The sequence below is a fragment of the Taeniopygia guttata genome, chromosome 13, assembly GCF_048771995.1.
Source record: "Taeniopygia guttata chromosome 13, bTaeGut7.mat, whole genome shotgun sequence".
In the NCBI taxonomy this organism is placed as follows: domain Eukaryota; kingdom Metazoa; phylum Chordata; class Aves; order Passeriformes; family Estrildidae; genus Taeniopygia; species Taeniopygia guttata.
Genome location: NC_133038.1, coordinates 8,871,031 through 8,888,944, shown reverse-complemented (window position 1 = coordinate 8,888,944; position 17,914 = coordinate 8,871,031). Strand labels below are relative to the sequence as shown.

General features: G+C 45.0%; 1 protein-coding gene and 1 long non-coding RNA gene across 2 annotated transcripts in view; both read left to right on the top strand.

The window, feature by feature from the left end:
* The first annotated feature begins 176 nt into the window (after window positions 1-176).
* Window positions 177-17,914, top strand: part of ERGIC1 (endoplasmic reticulum-golgi intermediate compartment 1) — a 57,889-nt gene continuing 40,151 nt past the window's right edge. Inside the window, exon 1 of the mRNA XM_002195755.7 lies at window positions 177-400. Coding sequence (XP_002195791.2) covers window positions 258-400 — 143 coding nt within the window. The 5' untranslated portion in view covers window positions 177-257. The remainder of the gene's footprint in view (window positions 401-17,914) is intronic.
* On the top strand, window positions 407-3,475 carry LOC140685002 (uncharacterized). Its single transcript, XR_012058076.1, has 2 exons — window positions 407-598; window positions 1,719-3,475. It is a non-coding gene; the product is annotated as an uncharacterized lncRNA (long non-coding RNA).

Here is a 17,914-nt window from a genome sequence, read left to right as displayed (position 1 = left end):
GCATTCCTCACCTCGAATTCTTCACCCCGCATCCCGCATCCCTCACCCCGCATCCCTCACCCCGCATCCCTCATCCCTCACCCCGCATCCCGCATCCCTCACCTCTCACCCCGCATTCGTCACTCTGCACCCCCGATCCCGATCCCGATCCCGATCCCGATCCCGATCCCGATCCCGATCCCGATCCCGATCCCGATCCCGATCCCGCTCCCGCTCCATAACCCGGCGGCGGAAGCCCCGGCCGGCCCGGCCGCCCAATGGGCTGTGCGTTCCCGGTGCCGCGGCCGGGCCCGTCACTTCCTGGCCCTGCAGCCGCCGGCAGCGAGGCCACACCGGGGCCGGGGGCCCGCAGCCCGCCCGCCGCCACCTCCGCCAGCACCATGCCCTTTGACTTCAGGAGGTGAGTGTCGCCGAGAGTCGCGACAGAGCCCCGCGGGGACCGCCCGCCGCCGCCGCTCCCCGCCCGAGGCTGCGCGTGGGATGGGCGGATGGAGGGATGGATGGATGGATGGATGGATGGACGGACGGACCGTGCGCAGGGAAGGGAGCGAGGAGGCTGTGCCCAGCTCCATAATGCGGTTCCACCAAGCCAAAGGGGGTGTGTGCAATTTGGGTTGCCTGAGCAGGACGGAGGGAGCAGCACGAGCTGCAGGGTGATGGATGCGGGTGTTGGGGTGGAGGTGCTGGGCTGCTGCTCCTCCCGCAGGTCTCTGGGGGTCTCAGTTTTGTGACAGGGGTCACTTTTTGGGGTGCAGCTCCTGCAGCACCTTTAGAAGGTCATGGTGTGGCTCCCATGGCAGCCTTAGGGCATCATTCCTTACAGTGGGGTTCCCACAGCAGCTTTAGAGTAATTTCTTATGGTGGGGTTCCCACAGCAGCTTTACACAATAATTTCTTCTGGTGGGGTTCCCACAGCAGCTTTAGAGGGTCATTTCTTCTGGTGGGGTTCCCACAGCAGCTTTAGAGGGTCATTTCTTGTGCTGGGGTTCCCACAGCAGCTTTAGAGGGTCATTTCATATGGTGGGGTTCCCACAATAGCTTTACACAATCATTTCTTATGCTGGGGTTCCCACAGCAGCTTTAGGAGATCACAGTGGGGCTCCCACACTGGCTTTAGGGGTCACTGCTTAGGGTGGAGCCCCCAGAGCATCTTTAAGGGTCACTCTTTGCAGCGGGGCTCCCATGCGAGGCTCCGTGTGCCAAAGCTGTGTCACTGTGCCAAATCTGTGCCACGTGTCCCATGGCTGGGGACCAACATCAACGCCTCCACCTCTGGTTTTGCCCTTCTGAGCAGGTGCACGTTGTAGGATTAGCCTTTCTGCGTGGCTCCTTCATCCTCTGGGCCATTGGAGGCAGTGTCAGGTACCAAAGCAGAAGTGAAAAAGCCCCTCTGACTTCACTGGAGCCGAAATAGCAACTGTGGGTTCATTTTCTTTTTTGAGCTGTTCTTGAACCAACAATTTGCATCTTTTCAGGTTCAGAGATGCCAAGGGGAAGATGCAAAGATGAGTTTTCTAATACAGATTTTACTACAACAGTAATAGTAGAATAAAAAATATATACATTCATTTTTGGGAATATGCAGTTAACTACAGTCCTTTCCATGTAGGATCATTTTGACCCCTACATGTGCACCCCTTTGAGATGGGAAATGGTGATAGTGCAGTGTTTTATTATATTTTTACTGTAATTCTAAACCAGGCCTCTCATTTATACAGGCTAACAGGATCTTGTGTGATCCATGGGGCATTGTTGAACATGGAGGCAGTTGCTTCTGAATGAAAACTTGCTGAAGCTGGAAACAGCATCTGCTGGATCATGTGGGATCCGGGGCCCAGAGCCTCGTTTCTGCTTTTGTGTAAAATTTGATAGAAAAACTCTTCTTTGGAGACATTCTGCCAGCTGTGAATCCTATTGCCATCCATTTTCAGACTTGTAAAATACATGAACAATAAGAGATCCTGGGCTGTGGCTGTCACTTTGTAATAGTAGATAAAGCAAATGTTATTTCTGATGTCTTTGAAAATGTAATTTCTGTTGGGTCTCAGAATGTGTGCGTGGAAACACTGGCTCACCAAGAGCATAATCATCTTAAGAGACAGCACTAGTGCTTCACTTTGGAATGGAAAAAAGACGTTCAGTAAAAGCTGAATTGCAGGGTTTGTGTTAATGAGTTACAAAAACAGAGACATCAGTTCAGATCTGCATTTTAAAGATTCACAATTGCAAATAACTTCTTTGTCATTCAGAGTGGAGGATTAGAAATAGACACTTCAAAGCTCTTTCTCAAATAACATAAGCTCACTGAACTTCAGCTTTTCTGCAAGGATGAATTTTTCAAAAGCTGCCATTGATAACAGGAATTTCCTATCTAAAGTACAGAGGAGCTATTGTCACGTGCAGCAAACCACTTTTCCTGTTTTAGAAGCATGAACAGAGTTCAGGACCAAAAGGTTTGAAAAGGTTAGAGCCCTTTTTTAGCTGTTGTGGGTTTTGTTCATAGTGCAGGCAGTGGAACAAAATCTGCTGAGGCTGGAAAATGTTACTGTTGTAGGTAAAATACAATGCACACGTTAAAAACCCCGCACAGGTACTTCCTGACCACTCCAGAACGTGCAATACAAGGCTCTTGCAGGAATAAGGTCACCACCCTGAGTAAGTTTTGAATGAAGAAATGACATTTTCACATGTAAATTTCAAGGTTTTTGTCTCAGAGATTTCCGCAGGATGTTCCCTTTGGCAGGTACATTTTGGGACCCTGCCTTTTACATGCCTGTGTGTGACTAGAGGTTTGGATTGTTAAGAAATTTTTAGAAATGCCCCTGCATATCTCCTAGAGTCCAGAATTCCATGTGGAAAGGTGTTGTGTTCTTCTGGAGGCCACACATTTCACATTGCATCTGAAGGAATTCTGGCCTTAGCTGCTCTGCCAAGGACATTTGGGAATGCAAGGTTTTGTTGTTTTTGTATCCTCCCCTTTCCTACAGCTTTATTTTTGGTATTTTAGGGTGGCAGGATGTTGATAGCTGACACCAGGTGTAGAAAGGGCATTGTAGAGCAGCTGCAAGTTCAGGCTTTGAGCTCTGTTTCCACACAAAGCAGGAGGAATAGGTTGCCCAAATCTCATCTGAAGTTGATAAAGACACAAATGACAAGTAATTAAAGCAGCCCAGGACCAAAAATGTCCCTGTTCTTCACCAGCTAAAATTCAAATAAATTTACTTCCATGGGACTAATTCTCTTTGCTGTGTCTTCAACTTAGCTAGATTGAAGAACCGAAAATGCTTAAAAATCTTTCTTGGAAGTTGTCTCCATCAGTCAGTCTGATATGGAAGTAGCTTGGTTTGTTACATGTACTTTTTTGTACATTTTTTTTTTTTTTCTGTAGGACTCCTGTTTTCTTGTTTTATCAGTGGTTCCCTTTCCTAGTACAAACTTTATTTGAGTCATAAATAAACCAATATTTTCACAGTAATCTCACATGAATAATAATGATTCTGTGTCAAGTATCTTTAGGGTTTTAATAGTACTCAGTATTTACCTAATGCTTTTCATTTTTCAAAGCTTTTAATTCAGACTAATCCCCCCAGTCCTGCTGTGATGTTGGTACAGAACCAAATTTTCAGCTTCCAGATTGGAGCCTTCAGTGCAGGTCTGTTCAGTGCATGTCACAAGAACCCAGCCCTCCTACAGAACTACTAAATCAGTTTGTATTTCCAGAAGGCCTGGTTCTTTCTTATTTTTTAACACCCATTTGGCTGAAAGAGCGAGACATATTTTTCCCTTCTTGCCCATGTCCTTGTTTTTAGAACTTGTGTCAGCAAAGCAGCTTTGTATGTGTTTGATGGAGAATTTTGAGTTCTCTCATTGGAGCTGAAAGGTTATTTCCCCTTGGATCTTTTAAGATCTGGTGTCACCTGCACTCTTGCAGCCTCTGAGGATGGTTCAAATCATAATTAGATTAAACTCTAAGCCTGGGTCATCTTGAGTGGTGATTGTGAGGCAGCCAGAAGGGATCCCACATGTTGTGTGATCCTATTAGCAGGAGGCTGAGCTGGTGCTGGGACTTCAGACTGCTCAGGTGTTGAGAACGACACAAATAAAAATGAGAATTGCAGCTATAAAAATGAGAACTGCAGCTGTAAGAACGAAGTGGCTCCCTGCAGTGGAGGAGGCCACGGTGGGGAGAAGCATTGCTGTGAGTTCTCTTGACTCTGGTGGCTTTTCTTTGCACCTGCCTATTTGCATGGAAGAGTTACTGATGGGTTTGTAAGATTCTGAACTTCTGAACCATCTTGGTCACTTTAGTTGGTTACACTGACAAAAACTAAAATAGACCACTCTGAAACCAAGTTTTTGTTCTAATCCTGGGTAATTCACAGTTCTGCCCTGGCCAGGTGTTTCACACAGAGTGGCAAATGTCTGTGAATCCTTATTTTTATGTTTAACTGAGAAATTCAGGAATTATTTCCCACAGTTAATCATTGTGATGTTTTCATTGTGTTTTTTTTTTTTTTTTTTTACTGTTCCTTGTTTGGTTTTGGGGTTTGGTTGGTTTTTTTTCCACAATGTGATAACCTGTATGAAGTAACAATGTGCTGTACCCGGATTTTGGAGGTCATGGGAAAGGAGCCAGGCTTAGAAAGGATTTAGATTTAAATGCTGATCTAGAGTGGAAGGCAAAAACTTTTATTCCATCTGCACAATATGACAGGCTCCCACTGTCAGCTGTTCTTTGGCATATCTGTGATAAATTATATTTTAGTGTGGGTGTGCTGATTCAGACCTATGGATCATTTTTATTGTTTTGGGACACAGGCAGGTCATTGCTTTAGTTCCTGAAGGTTTTCTTTTAAATCAAATTGTTCAGTCTTAACCAAAGCTGACACACTCCAGCCTTCCTGCTCTTAGCAAAGGGAGTTTGTTTGGTTTTAAATTAGACCTGAGGGTTGTGAAGGTGAATAGACAAACTGATGCTCACACTTGTGACTAGGCACAGTTGTGAAATCAATTCCTGACCAAAAGAAAAATTAGGGGACCATGAAAGACCGTTTTGTTCCTTCCTTTCTGAAACCTGAAGACTTGGAAGTCAAGTTATTTGCCTTAACAAGTGAATGAGGAGATGTCTGAGGGCTGCTTAATTTGGAAAAGATTTTTCTCTATAGACTCAAAATCACCTAAAAACCCTGGTTTGTGCTCATTAATCTGGGCAGGAATCAATTTCACAACTGTGCCAGGTCACAAGTGTGGGCATCAGTCTGTCCATTCCCCATCACAACTCTTAGGTCTAATTTAAACCCAAACAGACTCCCTTTGCTAAGAGCAGTAAGGTTGCAATGATTTTGTCTAAAATACTAATTCCTGTATGTGATTGAGCTGGTAGCCATCACTTCCTAAATTAATGTCTAGGGGCCGTAGCACAGCTCTGGTTTGGGTAGTTACAGATTTACAGAATTACAGAATGACAGAATATTCTCTGTTGGAGGGACACACAAGGATCCAGCCCCACAACTTTGGCGTTATTGGCAGCATGCTCTGACAAACTGAGCTTATTTCAGCAGTAACTGCATTTCCATCCCCACCTGCAGCCACGTCTGGAGCCTGTTCCAGTTCACATTGTGCAATGCCTCTGGTAAACAACCCTTCCAAGTGGTATTGCTGCCACCTTACGTAATGACCAACGTGGATTTGGGTGCCAAGCAGTGCCATGACTAACTTTGGCTCAACAATAGCCCTTTGAGGGCACCTGAGAAATTATTCTGCAGTCACAGCAGTCAGATGGGCAGGCAGAGCTGTACAGACAGAGTCTATTGATGTTTGTGCCACAAATAACTGATTATACATGGTGTGCATGTGTGTAAATATTTCTTTCTAAGCGTCCCCAGTGCATCATTTCTCTCAAAATATCAGCAGAGTGAAGATTTTTCTCATGAGTAAGTAGAGAAATATTGAAGTCTACCTTTGTAGGAAAGTTTTGCATTGTTCCTTCTGAACTTTAACTGTCCTCCTTTGTTCAGTCCTTGGTGACACAGATGCTTCCTTCATGCCATCATGGTTCACTGCTGTGAAAATGACTGAATCACACTGTAAACAGAGCTGAAGCAATGCCACCAGCCTGGACTTGGAGCTGGGGATGTTGTTGAGCTTGTATTTTGAAGCGTGCTGGTGTATTTTTTAGGCATGTAGTTCAAATGGTGGAGGTGGTGAGGAAAGAATAGTCTTGCAATGAACGAAGGAGTGGGGAATCATCTGTTTTTCTTGTCTTCTGTCCAAGCACAAGCCCTGAAGTGATGTCTAGGTATTCCTGTAGAGAGCCAGCTGCTCTCGAAATGGAAAACTTGGTCTGCCAAAAAATTAACCACAGCCTTGCCACAATCTACAAAATTTTCCTTATGCTGAAATGCCTGAGTATTTTAGTAGTAAATCTTCTTTTTACTGAAACGCCTGAGTATTTCAGTAATAATCATGGCAAACACACACACAAATGTAGTTGGCCAGTGCAACTCACAGAATTGTGTGTGTTTGGATCGTTGCTTTTCTGTTTGGTTTTTTTGAAGGATGTTTCCAAATGAGATGTATTTAGTTTAATTAAGAGATGCCAGAAAGATTGGCATGTAATAGAAGAGCCTTCAAAATGCTCTGTTAAAATGTGCAGGCCTGTATTACTGCTGACAGGATTTCAGGAGGTCATGCTTCCTTAGTATTTATTTAATTAAATCCTAAAGCAGATCACCTGGCTTCCAAACTGTCCTCTCTGCTGACCACTGTGGGCCCCTTAAAACATCAGTAATGTAAATGTGACCTCGACCTTCAGCTGCACTGAAATCTGAATGTGGCTGCTGTATTATAATTGGTTATATCTGGACCAAAAAATAGTGGTAAACCTGCAAGTTGCAGCTCTTGAGTCTGTATCAGTTATGTTTTTTTTAGTGGGCATCCATACAGATGTTTCTTGGAAATTGTATCAAGCCAGGGACTTGACTTGGAAGCCGGGCAATGCAGAAGAGTTGTGCTTGCTTGTAGGTAACACACTTAAATGCAAATTAGAAACAGGACTAAGTTGTGGAAGCTTGTACAGAAATTTTTGTCTTCTTGGATTGGAATTTAAATAGGAGAACCTGAGCTGGTTACTGCAGAGTTACTGATATTCTGGAAAAGTACATATATATATATATATATTTTTTAATCCCTTGTATGGGATAGGAGTTTCTCTTACTGATATGGAGAAATCCCTCTCTGCAGTAGGTAAGGATTGGCCTGTGTGTTTTTGAGGGAAGCCTTATGAATATGGAGCTGTTTTTTTCACATATCCCTCTCTCCCCATTTTTTCTTGATTCCCCAGATATTTGTTATATTTGTTCATGCTCTTTTGTACCAGTCTCGATTTTTGTGCTGAGCAAGCGCAGCTGGGACTTAAAACAGAAAGCAGTTTCTCCAAATAAAACCTGCACATTTCTGATGCTAAAATACTTGTTCTCAGATCTTGTTTCAAGGTGTTCAGCAGTGCAAGGTAGCAGCAGGACCTCAGTGTTTTGTGCTTCCTGGTGGCTGTGGGAAAGTCTATGGTACAGCTTATTTCCATAGCTCTTTGGTTGTGTGCAGGTAAATTCTTGGAAATCACAGTCCAGCTTTGAATTCTGTTCAGTGTCTGCTGCAGATCAGGACTTTTGTTTATTTGTGGGAAGGGAATGTTGCAGGAGGTTGAGCACCCTGAGCTGGCAGGTGTCCCACTGGGAAAAGGAGAAATGTTAAGGACCAAGGGGATCATTAAGGTGGAAGTGCTGGGATGTGCTGGGGAGCTGCAGGAACCAGAATCTCTGAGTTGAAAAGGTTCTGGGCCAGAAAGGTTCCAGTCAGCTTATGGCATTCAAATATCTGAACAATCTGCTTGGTTTGGGGAGCAGCCATATATGTTTCATGCTCTTCCCCATTCTCTCTGTTCTCCAGAAATGCTGCTCCCACTCAGGATACAATGGCTCTTACAGTCCAGCAAAGGGCTGGATCCCTTTAAATACCACTCCCCTTACTTGAGCATTTTTTCTCCGTGACACTTTTCTCCTGTTTTGATGAAGTAAAGTGTAATTTGCTCACTTTATTAAAAATACATTTCTCTTCCATCCTTCATTTTTGACACCTGCTTCAGTGCCTAAAAGGAAATAAAATGCTTGCTGGCAAAACTCCACCTTTGAGTATTTGAGATTATACTTTCCTCCTCCTCCTGATTGCCTTTGGAATGTGTTTGAGCCTAACATTTTATTTTGAAGGAAAAAGAAAAGTGATGTACTGCTTCCTGTCTTCCATCCTTCAGTGTCACCTAAAATAGTTGCACTTTTGGCATATTGCAGCAATACAATTGCTGAGTGTACTCCTGAGAGAACAAGGATATGCACTGGAAGAATAAAACCACAAAATTTGGCACGTGGTTGACAAAATGGTGTTCTGCAGGCAGCAAAATAGAACCACAAAGCAGGCAGAAGGGAGGAAAAAAGAGAACTGGAATCAGTCTAAGTGTGAGCAGAATGTCTGAATTCTTGTGCCTTTTTTCAGCAGCTGCTGTGAGAATTGAAAATGTTTTGTCCTAGAAATAGATGGGTTTGTTTTTCTGTCCCTATGCAGATCCTGTACCTGCTAAGTAACCAGCAGGCCAGATGACATAATGTGCTCAGGCTGCTGCCTCCAAGGTTCTCCCAGCCCCTTTCCCTAAATGTCCAGTTACCCAAAGGCTGGATTATATAATTAATGACAGTCCTCCTGGCCTAACCTTGTTTTCTTGTTCTCAGTACTCCTCCTTGTTTCAGACACTTCCTCTGTTGGTTTCATTATGTTCTTGGAACTGGAATTAAGAGGGAGGAGCTGGCTGGCAAGGAAACCTATTCCTACATTTCACTCCTGGGTTTGTAAGTGTGGAGAGCCAGCAAGTCAGAAAAAATCCTGCTTGCTTTTAAAACTGGTGTGATATTGTGAGTGTCAGTCATACAGCATTTGAAAAACTGCAGTCTTCACCTGCTTGCAGTCCAGATAAACTGGTTTAAAACTCCATCAGCCCCTCCACCTCCCTGTCTGGTCCCTCTCATATCAGAGCTTGCTCAGAGTAATTAAAACAGTTAATTTATAATATCAATATAGCAATAACATATATTATACTATAAATAATATATAATAATATATAAATATAATAATAACAGAGGATTAAACAATTTCTGATGTAATTCTGAAGCCTTGAGAGTTTGTCCAGTAAAGCTGAGGTGGTGCAGCGTGTGTGTTCATGTCCCATTGTGTGTAAATGAGGACTGGCCGATTGCTTAATGATGTCTGTAATTTATCTGCTGTTACGGGGGTGTTAATGTTATAAAATGTGTTAATAACTGTTTGGTATTTACAAGTATCGACTTCTTGGTCCGGCTTCGAATCTGTATTTGCATCTCCAGCTCACACTCGGGGCCAAGCTTTGGTGTTTGTGTATTGAGCGTTTATTTTCTGTGTGAAACTGCGATTAGCAGGATCACTTATCTTCCTTTGCACATGCTTCAAAGTTTGTGTCCCAATCTGCAAAACCATCGGGACTGTTCACAAACTGCTCTCCAGCACAGCCCTGGTACTGAACCAAGCTGGGTTCTTGCAGGGCACATCCAGTTTGTTTTCCTAAAGCCACTTTCCTGCTGCTTTCCTTGTAAAGAATCAATCACAAAATTGTTCTGAGGTGGAAGTTACCCACGAGGATCATTGATCCAGCTCCTGGCTCTGGCACATCCCATCCTGTGCATCCCTGGGAGTGTTGTCCAAACTCTCCTGGAGCTCTGGCAGCCTTAGTCAGTGCCCGACAACCCTCTGGCAAAGAACATTTTCCTAGTATCCAACCTAAAATCCCCCAAAATCCCCCAAACACAACCCCAGCCGTTCCTGCAGGTAGAACTTGGAGCTCTGCTAGTTTACCTTCAGATATTTGCAGCTTTCCCATCTATAGATGCCACATGCTCGAGGAGAGGTGGGCAGATGTTGCCAGGAGCTGCTGTGCAAAATGAAGGAGCAAAATGAAGAAGAAAGGTTTAATTGAGTGGAACAGGAATGACACAGTGGCAGAACAAACTCGGGTTTGTTGGCTCCCACTGCTCATCCTGGGATTGCAGCCTGGCTCTGCCAGAGCTGTCCTGAGCTGCTCCCTGCACATCATGTTCTCATCTGCCAGCAGACAGGAAACATAGAAATGTCATCTAAACAAAGAATTAGCAGAGTGAAGGGCTCAAAGTCAGTAGTTCCTATTTTCTGTCCCTGCTGCTGACTTCCTACCATTGTTTTCCCATTCATTTAAACAGGTTTCACCTACTTGGTTGGATTGGGAGAAGAGTGATTGATTTTATTGTCTGTGCTGGGTTGTAGGAGCTAAATGTTCTTGCAGAGTTGTCAGAACATGCACTTGCCTTTGGGTGGGAAGAAAAACAGCTAAAGAAAGGATTTCAGAATTAAATCTTGAACTATTTCTCAATGAAAATAGAAAAATTAATGCTTTATATACACATGTAGATTAAGATGTAAGAATAAGGCAGCTCTACTGCTTCACCTATTTTAGAATGAATTTACTATGTGTAGAAATTCTTTCTTTGCTAGGTTTGTGAAGCAAAATTGGAGATTTTTGCCTAGCAAAGGTACATCAAGGAGCACAGGAACTGAAAATGCAGAGGGTGTTTTAACTCACCACTTTTTTAGTGTCAAGTGAGAGAGGCTTTGCTTTAAAAGGACAGGCTTTTCTTGATGCTTCCCCAATTAAAGCCCATCCTTTCCTTGTTCACAGACTTGCTCCAAAATGTTGGTTCGACCAGGTCTGACTTTTTTTTTCCTGTAACAGCTCTCAAGCACCTGGGGAATGTAATCCAGCCCAGGGCATTGCTGAGCAGTCCGTGTCCCTTGCCCAGCCTTCCTTTTATCCCTCTCCTCTCCAGTCTGGTGATGCCCAGCCCCTGTCAGGGTCACTAAGCAGAGGGGAGCTGTGTCCTGCTCGTGCCTTCTCTGTGTCAGATCCCAGCTGTTCTCCAGGGCCATCTTTCCTGTTTTATTTCACATATTCTGTCCTTAAGAACGGGGTAACTGATCTTTCAGGCCATCTCTGGACACCTCAGCTGTTACACTGCTGAATAAGACCAATTTAAGAAGTAAAGACATTAATCTTTTTATCTCTGGTCCTGGGCACAGGAGTTCTAGGGATGGTTTCAACAACTGTGAGCAGTAAAACTCCCCCCAGCTACTTCAGACAGGCGTCAGGGATTTTATTTTTTAAGTAAATGGTATTTTGCTAATCAAAAGAGTGCCTTGTGTGCAAACCTGACACAGCTGTGCTGTTTGTTCTACCTCTGTATTTACCCTCAGCTTGAGCTGTCACGTTGAAAGCTAAATTGGTGGCTTTAGATTTATCCATTTTACAGAAGTAACAGTTTTGCTTTTCAAGATTTTACCACGAGCATCTGATGTGCTTTGTAGGAGGGAATGGAGCCAGAAAAGGGTGTTCTGATAGAAGTTCCTGCCTGCCTTTGGTGGAGTGAGACTGTGTCTAAGCCTGCTTGGTTTTATTTAGAGTGAGGTGGCCTCAGAAGAGCTTCAAAGGCACCTGATGGCTTGTGCTCCTCAGCTGGTGTGCTTGGGCTCCTGGTGCCCAGCAGCTTTGTTGACAGAGCAGGGCTGAATTGTCCCAAAGTCATTGTTTGGGGGTAGTGACCCAAGGAAACTGAGGAACAGTTGCTGCCTGTTAAACAGCTTAGGAGCTCTTAACTAAGTTATTGGATTTTTATTTAATTTTTTTTTTTCAGTAACCCTGGAGTATTCTCTGTGCCATCTTAGTTTCTCTTATTTTTTTCTAGCCCAGCCTACTTTGGTTTTTTTGGTCTGTTATTGTAAATGCAGGTGAACCCAGTGGGAAGAAATGCTGATGTCTGACTCCAGATCAGAAGGCTGAATGATTTTTTTAATTATAACTATACTATAATACATTAATATACTATATAAAGGAAGTTACTAAAACTACAAACCTACTTCTCTAACTACCATATCTAACTAACTCACAACTGATGACCCTTCCTGGAGAGTCCAGCCCCAGATAGGTTGGATTGGCCATCAGGCTCAAACAATCCTCACCAGAATCCAACCAAGCACTCACCCCAGGTAAACAATTCTCCAAACACATTCCACATGGCAAAAACAAGGAGCAAAAATAGAAATTGTTTTCTCTCTGTGCACCTCTATGGAAAATCCTGAGAGAGAGAAGAATGTGCCTGCCACAGTCTGTCCCAAGAGATCCAAGTCTGGGGGCAGCAGTTTCACAGGATGGGCCAGGCTGGGGGGGACCACAGAGGGTCCCTGGTGCCACCTCCCTGCTCCAGCAGGGCCATCCCCGGGCACAGAGTGTGCCCAGACCGCTCTGGAATGGGCCCCCACAGCCCCTCTGGGCTCTGTCAGGGCTGGCACTGCCCAGGGCAGGAGTTCTGCCTGCTGGGCCAGGAATTGCTGGGCTCGGGCCCTGCCCGGGGCTCTGGGGCCATTGCTGGGCCTGGAGCGGAGCTGGGCCTGCTCTGAGTGCTGCACACAGGGACAGCCAGGGGGACCCAGGGACACCCAGGGACACCCAGGGGGACACAGGGACAGCCAGGGCTGAGGCCCCTCTCGCTGGGCTCCTCTCCAGCCTGAGCAGCCCCAGCTCCCTCAGCCTTCCCCGGGCACGGAGATGCTCCAGGCCCTTGCTCAGCTCCGCAGCCTCACTGGTGCCATGATCTCCAAGTCTCCATTCCTGATCCAGAAGCTACAGCCTGAGGATCTGCTTTACTTCATATTTATGTGCTGGGTGCTGGGGAGAGGATGGGGAATGCCATCCCTGGGTGTTCCAGGGGCTGATCACAGACCCCACCGTGCCCAAGCTGGAGGGAGCCAGCCAGGTTTTCTCTTGGGCACTTCTAATCCTCAGGCTTTGCTGAGATGCGCAGAGAAGCTGCCTGAGAAGTCAGCAGAGCACATAGAAATGCTCCCTGTCACTCAGCAGCATGCCTCTGGTGGGAAGGTTTCTCTAGAAATACCACTGGGGATTAAAGCCAGGGCGTTTCCATTTGTGTCTCCAGCCTGAGTGATCCTGCTCTGACAGCAGGCAGAGCTTCCTTTTGATACCATGAATTCACATGGAAAATAACCAACATGGCCTGGGTTTTTTCCTCCCCTTCTGCCTCCAAGCTGCATTGATTTGGGGGAGAAGGGAAGCTGCTAAGACAGGGTGGTTAAACTCTGATCTCCCCTTTGTAACACCAACCTCTTCTGAAGTGTTCCTGGAGAGAGAAAATGGAGTGTGTTTGTGCACAGTCATCTTTGAATGTCAGATGGACTTCATCCAAGTTATATTTACCATGACTGAGTTTCTCTCTGCCTTTCATGTCCTCCTTAAAAATGATGAAGTGTTTTATGCAAAGTGGATTCTCAGCTGTAATTGGTGTCTCTGCTAAGAGCCTTAATAGTAGCAGCTACTGAATGAATCATAGTCCATAAACTCTTCTGCTGTCTCTAGGAAAGGGTCTTCCAGAGGTGTGAGCAGCAGGAATACGAGGAAACAAAGCTGTGTGGTGGGATGGGGGAGACTCTTCAGAACCATTGTTGCAGCACATTTCATGTGCACTCAGACATGTTTCCTCAAGTGGAGCTGAGGTTTCTCATTCTCTCCTTGCTTCACACCTGCCTTGGTTTCCTGAATTGCCACTACAGCTCTTCTGTTGTGAAATGAAACTTCAAAATAGACCCAGTTATACAAATCTTGTGGGGAGAGCTGGTTGTCTCTGCAGCAGCTCTTGTAGGTCCTGTGGGGAGCCCAAATAAAGGGGATGGAACCAACCATCTCTGCTCAGTAAAACAACAAAAAGCTTCAAGGAGGCAGCTAGGAAATGGTAAGAGGAAGAACAGAAGTGTGTCGAGTGACAAATCCCAAGGTTGTGTCCTTGTCTCCAGGGGAAACTAATCCTCAGAGTTGAGGATGATTCGTCTCTTTAAAGGCACTTAAATAGAAATTGTAGTTGTCTGGATTCACTGATATCTACATGAAGTCATTAGAGAGGCTTGTGTAATTCTGAGAGATGTGGCCTAAAAATGAATTTGTTTAGAATGTCTAAGTGACAGACGCTGTCAAAGAAAAGGCAGTGGATATTTTCAAGCCTGTTATCAGACAGATGTGCCTCAAAGTGACTCTTATCAAAAAGCAAATGGGTGCTGGCATAGGCCTGACTGTCCAGGGCTGTGTTTGGCACCTGCCTTGCTCTCTCTGTGTCTTCACAGTGCTGTAGTTTTTTTTGATTTTTTTTTTCATCAAAAGCCATCTGGGATTGTTGTTTTGTATTAACGTTCCCAGAATTGCACAGTGCAGCAGTTTTTCTCCCCACCTGAAAAAGAAAAACAGTGTAACAAATAGAGTACTTTATCTTCTTTTGACAAAAAGCACCTTTTTTTTTTTGTTTGTTTTTCAAGACTGAGTTTTTTAAAACTTAATGTCTGCCTGGGCTGCCTGTGTGTCATTTCTTGAACATGACAAGTACAGCATGTAACAGTAGAAATTCTCTCTTCCACGTTGTAACTGGGTTTACTGGTGAGTATGTCATGAGTGGACTTTGTAAAGAGCAGGCAAGCTCTTTGTTTAGTCAGGAATTGGTGTGTGTGGAGAAATAGTGACCTCATGCCTTCTTGGCTTCTTGAGATTTGAGGTTTGCAGCCATGCTCTGATCCCCTTTGCAAGGAGGACTTGACAAATGGGGGAAACCTGCAGCAATATTTCACTGGAGTTTATCTCCAGCTTGCAGCTCCTTGCTGATCAGTGGGGAGGGGCATCACCAGCAAACAAGCAGAAGGGTAAACAAGGTTTGGTAACTGCTTTAACCCACTTGTATTCCCTGGGCAGTGGCAAGGAACCAGTTCTGGCATGAAAACGCTTCTCCAATGCCATCTTAGTCTTCTTTCACTTTAGAGAGCAGAGAAAATTGCCTAAAAATGCAGTGTTAGCTGCTGTGCAAAGTTTAGAGCAAAAAAAGGAGAGTGGTTTTGGTCCGACAGTCATGTTTCCAAAGGGGCTGTGCAAAGACAGACTTGTTCCTGCCTCCTGCCTTGGGAGTGAATTAATTGTATGGCAGATACATAAATTCTGTGTGAGAAGAGGGATTTCCACAGAAATCTGAGTGGTGCTGCCCAAATCAGCCTCCCACTGAAGGGCTGAAGAGAGGGGTTGTTGTTTCTTTGCTTCTTTGAGCTCTTTTTTTTAACTGGAGCCCTTGGTTGAGGGTTTTTGTTGATCAGGAAGCCATCTCAGCCTGGAAAGGTGAATTATTCTTTATTTCCACCCCATGTCTATGTGTTACAGTTGTCTTACCTTTCTCTTTTTCAACCTGCAGTCCATCTGTTTCTCAGGGAAGTCAACTTTTTTACCAAAAAGGAAACAATCAGGGATGGCATTTCTATTGACCCTAAACCCCTTTTTTCAGAATCACAGAGTCCCAGGATGGGTCAGGTTGGAGAGGGACACAGTGGGTCACTGGTCCAACCTTGTACATCCAGACAGTTCTGGAATATCCCCAGCGAGGAAAACTCCACGCCCTCCAAGTTGACTTTTTTCTCTCTGTATTTGATAATTCCTCCTTTGTGTAGTTCAGTCACTTCTGCCGTAGAATTGCCAGGTGCGTGATTAACTTCATAGTGAATTCTGTTTCTGCTGGAAAATGTGTTGTTCCTGCAAGTCACTTCAAATTTTTTGTTAGTGAAACAAATTGGTTCAGCAGCACCAGGCTGTCTCATTTATTCAAAGAGATCTCAAAGCTCCTGATGTGTAATAAAATTAAGGTACTTGTTCACTCCACACTGGAGTCGTTACTGGGAGTGAGTAATGTCACCAGGAATTAGTGACCTCAGCTCCAAATGTGGTATCTGCTGAAAAATAGATGTCACTTCTTCAAGCTGGTGAACATGGGAGGTGGAGAAGCAAGTGTTGTTTCAACACCCACATTCTTCTGGGTGAATCACAGCCATGGACCCTTTCTGCTGGGCCAAGATGACAATGGTGTATTTACACCACCACTGACCTGCTAAAAGTGGAATGTCAGCCATGGTACTGGTTGAGTTGTTTGTTTTTTTTTAATCATCTTTGACATCAAAAATGTAATTTGTTGTAGGGAATGCTCACAGCCTCTAACTTTCAGGACGTGCTGAAATACCTACAATAGAGCCAGTATGCTTCAAAAAGAAGGTTGATGTTTAAGTATTTTTTCTCCTGGGGAAAAACATAATCTGCCTGAAAAGCAAAACCATTTTTCCCCTGTCTGTGAGCATTAATTTCTGGAAAGGGACAAAAATTAATCTTTTTGCTGCATATTTACAGTGCCCAGATTCTGTTCTGTGACCAAGTGCCTGATGAGAATGTGTTACAGTTCTGCTTGATTAACTGGAATCCAAAATACAGTCCAAGAGCTCCAAAAGAGCCTTTCCCTGGCCCCTCAGGTAAATCAGCAAAAGCAGACCTCGCAGAATGGTACATGACATTCCACTGCTGCTCACTCCAGAGCTTCTGCTGGGTCTTTGCAGGGACTCCACACAGGCATCCCTGATTTTGGGAGAAATTCAGCCCTGAGTGCCATGGCTAGTGCATCCTTCCTGTCTTTGTGCCAGGGAGGGATGGGTAAATGCTGGAAACTGAAGGAGAATTAGTGTTTTCCTTCTGTGGTATGAACTGCTTTGGGTATCAGACTTTCCCTTAGCTAAAGGGCATTTGAATTTTACCATTGTCTAGTTAGTTCTACTAACTAGGTTTTTTTATTGCCTCACATTCTTTGCTTCTTGTTCATGAAAAACGTAACAGCGTCTTACAGAGCTGTTATAAAAGCTCTTTTCAGATTCCAGAGATGTCAGAGAGGATTCTTCTGTTTGGAGGTGTGGAAATCTTCAGTGAAATAATGTATTTATTACTTCATTTCCTGAAATATTTCAGGTCCAAACTTGAAACTGTTCAAGTGTACATAAAGCTCTGGCTGGCAGCTCCTGCTGAGGGAGTGAGCTCATCCTCTGCTCAGGGGAGGCAGCTGAACTCTAGAAAAAAACTGCAATGTTTGGGTCCTCTGCCCTCCCTGCCACTCACCCAGCACTGGCAGGCACAGCTCAGGTGAGACCCCACCTGCAGAGCTGCCCCAGCCCTGCCCCAGCACAGGAGGAGCTGGAGCTGCTGCAGAGAGCCCAGAGGAGCTCCAGGGGATCAGAGGGATGGAGCAGCTCTGCTGGGAGAGCTGGGATTGTTCACCTGGGGGGGAGAAGCTTTGGGGTGACACAGCTGTGGCCTTGCAGGAAAGATGGAGAGAGAATTTTACAAGGATCTGGAGTGACAGGACAAGGGGGAATGGCTTTACATTGACAGATAGTAGGGTTAGATTGGATATTAGGAAAAAAATTGTTCCCTGTGAGTGTGGGCAGGCCCTGGCACAGGTGCCCAGTGCAGCTGTGGCTGCCCCTGGATCCCTGGCAGTGCCCAAGGCCAGGTTGGACCTTGGAGCACCTGGGACAGTGGAAGGTGTCCCTGCCATGGCAAGGGGTGGCACTGGATGGTCTTTAAGCTTCCTTCCTACCCAGACTATTCCATGATTCTATGATAAGCTCCTTTAAGGGCCAGCACAACTCTTTCACCTTTTTTGGCTGCCCCTGGACCCCTGGAAGTGCCCAAGGCCAGGTTGGGATAGTGGGAAGTGTCCCTGCCCATAGCAGGGTTTGGAATGAGATGCTCTCTAAACTCCTTTCTGCCCAAACCATTGTGTGATTTTATGATCTACTTCTGTCTGAAGAAAAAATCTGAGTAGCAGCAGCCCATATTAGTGTAGGTACAGCTTTTGAAATCCTCTGATGCTTGCTGGCACTTGAACTGTGCCACCCTTTT